Genomic DNA, 3561 nt, shown 5'->3' on the forward strand with positions numbered 1-3561 from the left:
ACAGCACAACTGTGACTTTCACCTGGTGATAACCAACCCACTAGCTAAGGAGTGAGTGCTGTAAATATGTATCCTGAAACAAGAGCATATTTGACATCCAAAGAGTTTTATAATATCCTCCACTCTGGCTTTGACTGCACAAACCTGCAAACATCCAGTCCTATACCTAAAAGTGAAGTATATGAGAAATTGTTCTGGGATTTTTTCACCTTCATTAAATGTATATAAACCGCCTACACAGTCCAGATCAACAGCAAGCACACACAGCTTTGGCAAAGCTGCTGTACCTGCCCTGTACAGTAATCTGCAGTTTGTCAGCAAGTGTTGGTTAAAGTTTCAGATTTCACTGTTGTGTAATACTGTTTCACTGGCATTTAAACCTCTGTCTCCATAACTTCTTTAGGTCATGAAAGCCTGTGTTGTTTTAACATCTGACTGTGATTCAAATGACCTGGAAAAAATGATCAAAGAGCTACAGGACCATGTTAAGAAAGTTCCTGCTCCATACAGGTATCCTAGGAAGGTGAGTGCTCAAATACCCAAACCATTTTCTCTGCCATAGACAGTGACTGTTCACTGTTGTGTGGTTCATAAGCATATACCAGTGAGGTTAAGAAAAAGTAAAAATTTAGGTAAAGTATATCTTATTTTGTATTGCAATTTCTTCCCTTTCCCAATAGATGGAGTTTGTTCAACAGTTGGCAAAAATTGTTAGTGGTAAGATCAGAAGAAACAAACTGCTCCAGAAGGAGCAGGGAAAAGATTAAAGTATGTGTTGCTTTTTGGAGGATTTTTTACAAAGCAAGATATGCAGATTTACACAGTAACACAGAGTAAAAGACATTACACTGTATCCTTCTTAGTTTAGGTTTGAATACATTCTTACCTGATTCCCACCACTGGGCTGTGTCAGGGGCTACACTGAGAGCTAATGGTGCCAAAGCAACTCAGGGAGGCAAAAGCACAAGGGGTGATGTGTGTTAAGTAAAGTATTTAATGAAGTGTCACCAGGGGTTTAAATTTATTGTTACTTAAAGGATAAAAAAAAACCCAGTAAAAGTTTAAGAGAATACTGTTGCTTCAAGGGTCACTTTTGAAAAGGGCAACAACTTATAAATAGATTTTTAAAAGTTAGTTATAATCATTACAAGTATATTTAGAAAAGTATAAATAAAATCTGTATCATTAAAATCTCCATTAAGGAGTGAACTAGGTAAGAATTTAAAATATAAGATAAAGCAGCAATTTAAGATCTGTAGCAACAGCTGCTCATACTTTAGCACTTTATAGTTTACACAGTTCTCTCATACTTCATTAATGATGTATTTTGTGACCTATGGATATTTTTGTGTGCTCAAGTGATTTCCATTTCTATCTATGTTAACCAAACAGTGTCATTTTTGTCCCATTCTGAGAACATATGACATCATTTGACTGTCCTGGTTACATTAACTATGATCAACTTTGTGAGTTTAAGATTTGGACAAAGAAGTTGATCCATTTTCAAGTTCTCATAGAGGGCCTAAGAGACAAACATTTTTCGTTGGAAGAATTTCCTAAATTCCTAGCAGCAGTTCCAACAGAGCTCAAAGCACCTGCATTCCAGGTGAGACCATTAGATTTCTCTTTAAGAAGTGCAAATTCCCACTTGAAGTATCCACAACCTTTCTTATTACCTTCTTGCTTGCCAACAGGACAACAAAAAAATGCTCTGCCATGATTTGGACCAGCATTTGACACGCAGAGTTTTTTGGCTCTTCGACCACAGTTACACAGAGGGGGAGTTGGTTTTCCGTTTCTCACAGCTCTTACAGACTGATTCAAATTGGAGTTCAGAATGGCAGGAGACGCTTTGGGCAAATTTGAACTTCTCAAAGGTAAGAAATGATCAAAAGATGAAGTTTTCTCTTGATATATGGCAAAAGACTGTTTTTTTGCTGGTGGGTATGTTTTTGGACTAGTTGGCTTTCTTTTAGGAACCTCTGAAGGAGCAGAATAATTTCCAGTTAATGCTGTTTGTGCTGAAATAGCATTTCCCTTTGCAGATGGTAACTTAAAAGCTGAAAAATGTAGTGTCTGCTTTTGCACTGTTCCTACATTATAGATTGTAGTATCAGGACTTTTGTAAACGACGGATTTCTGAGGTTCCATGGATATTACACTTTCCCCCAAACTCTGATTGTCTGAACTTGTCACAGCCTTTTGTTTTGTAATTGTTTTTTCTTCAGACACTGTTAGATTATCTGTACTTGAGTCATCCTTGAATTGAACAGAGTCTGAATTTTGTTCACATTGAGATTCTGGTATTAAAGCAACATCTTCCCAGTCAGTCAGCAGAGACAAACAGTCAGAACTGGTACTGATATCCTCACTGGAGAGAGTGACTGAGGGGATGGTAGTGGAGACGAGCACTAGCCCTGATCCCTGTGCTTGGGGGTTGTATCTGGCTCCACTCAGAGGCTGCCCATTGCCCAACCCTTGCCAGGTGCCTGTGGATGCAGTACTGGGAGATGGCTGTGCCAGCTGAAGAGGGACAGGAAATCTCTCAGTAGATGCTGCTGAAGAGCTTTGGGATTGAGCGTGGAATTCAGTCCTTGAGCTGATGCTGGGCACAACATGGACATCTGCAGAGGGATCAGTGAAAGTGCTCTGTTGTTCCTTGGTTTGTTTGTTAGAATTTATCTTGTTTCCAGCAATACTGTTGTGTTTGTTCTCAGCCAGAGAGTTTGTTTCACAAGTTCCATCTCTAGATGTTTCAGGTCTGCTGTTACTTCCCAGTGGAGTCTTGTCAGTGAAGTTTACAGTCAGTGTTCTGGAAATTAAATTACTCTTCAGATGTGCCCAGGGAATCCATAAACAAAAGCAGATTTTAGAAAGTGAATACCCAGAAGTTTTGGAAATCAATACACAAAATTAATAAGTGTATCAGCCTAGGGATATTCTTTCCAACTCACAGCCAAGATGCTGTGTTTGTTATTTGAATAGCTAACTTTTCATCTGTATTCCAGGCTACAAAGCAAGGAAGCAGGAAGATATGAAGTAGTTACTAACCTTATCCAAAGATTTAGTGACCTTCAGCACACATCCATCACAAATCAGCCTCCATGCAAGGCGAGCAGTATTCCGAGAATCATCCAACCCTTCAAAAGTATGGTGATGTTAATGTTTTCTTTTTGCACTGGGGATAGTTATTAGAGGAAAAATGTAATCTTGGCAACCCTTACACAAATAACAGGGAGTCACAGAACTCTTGACACAGTGTTACCTAGTTCAAAAAAGGGAATTGGAACTAGAAAATTCCAAAGAATTCCCTGCGCCGAAACATCAGAAGGACCAATTCATGGAGCTGACTATTCACAATTTTAAAAATCTTTGCTCTGTTTTATTAATCAAGTTTAAAAAATAATAATATTGTGCTGGAATTCTCTCACATTAGCATGCTGTCCAGAGCTATCAGCTAAAATCAGGTTTCCTTGTCCTCCCTGCACCTCTCTTCTTCCGCACCCTAGCAATCCAGAAACTGATCTTGTGAACATGCACTCAATAGCACTAGGAGAGATT

General features: G+C 38.9%; 1 protein-coding gene across 1 annotated transcript; it reads right to left on the reverse strand.

Moving 5' to 3' along the window:
- Positions 1-1503: 1503 nt before the first annotated feature.
- On the reverse strand, positions 1504-3140 carry LOC103803008 (ERI1 exoribonuclease 2-like; the record flags this gene model as incomplete). Its single annotated transcript, XM_009075542.1, has 2 exons — positions 1504-2812; positions 3014-3140. Coding segments are annotated over 2 exons (1436 nt in total), but the record flags the coding sequence as incomplete, so codon positions are not given.
- Positions 3141-3561: the final 421 nt, after the last annotated feature.

The sequence above is a fragment of the Acanthisitta chloris genome, unplaced genomic scaffold, assembly GCF_000695815.1.
Source record: "Acanthisitta chloris isolate BGI_N310 unplaced genomic scaffold, ASM69581v1 Scaffold42975, whole genome shotgun sequence".
Lineage (NCBI taxonomy): Eukaryota > Metazoa > Chordata > Aves > Passeriformes > Acanthisittidae > Acanthisitta > Acanthisitta chloris.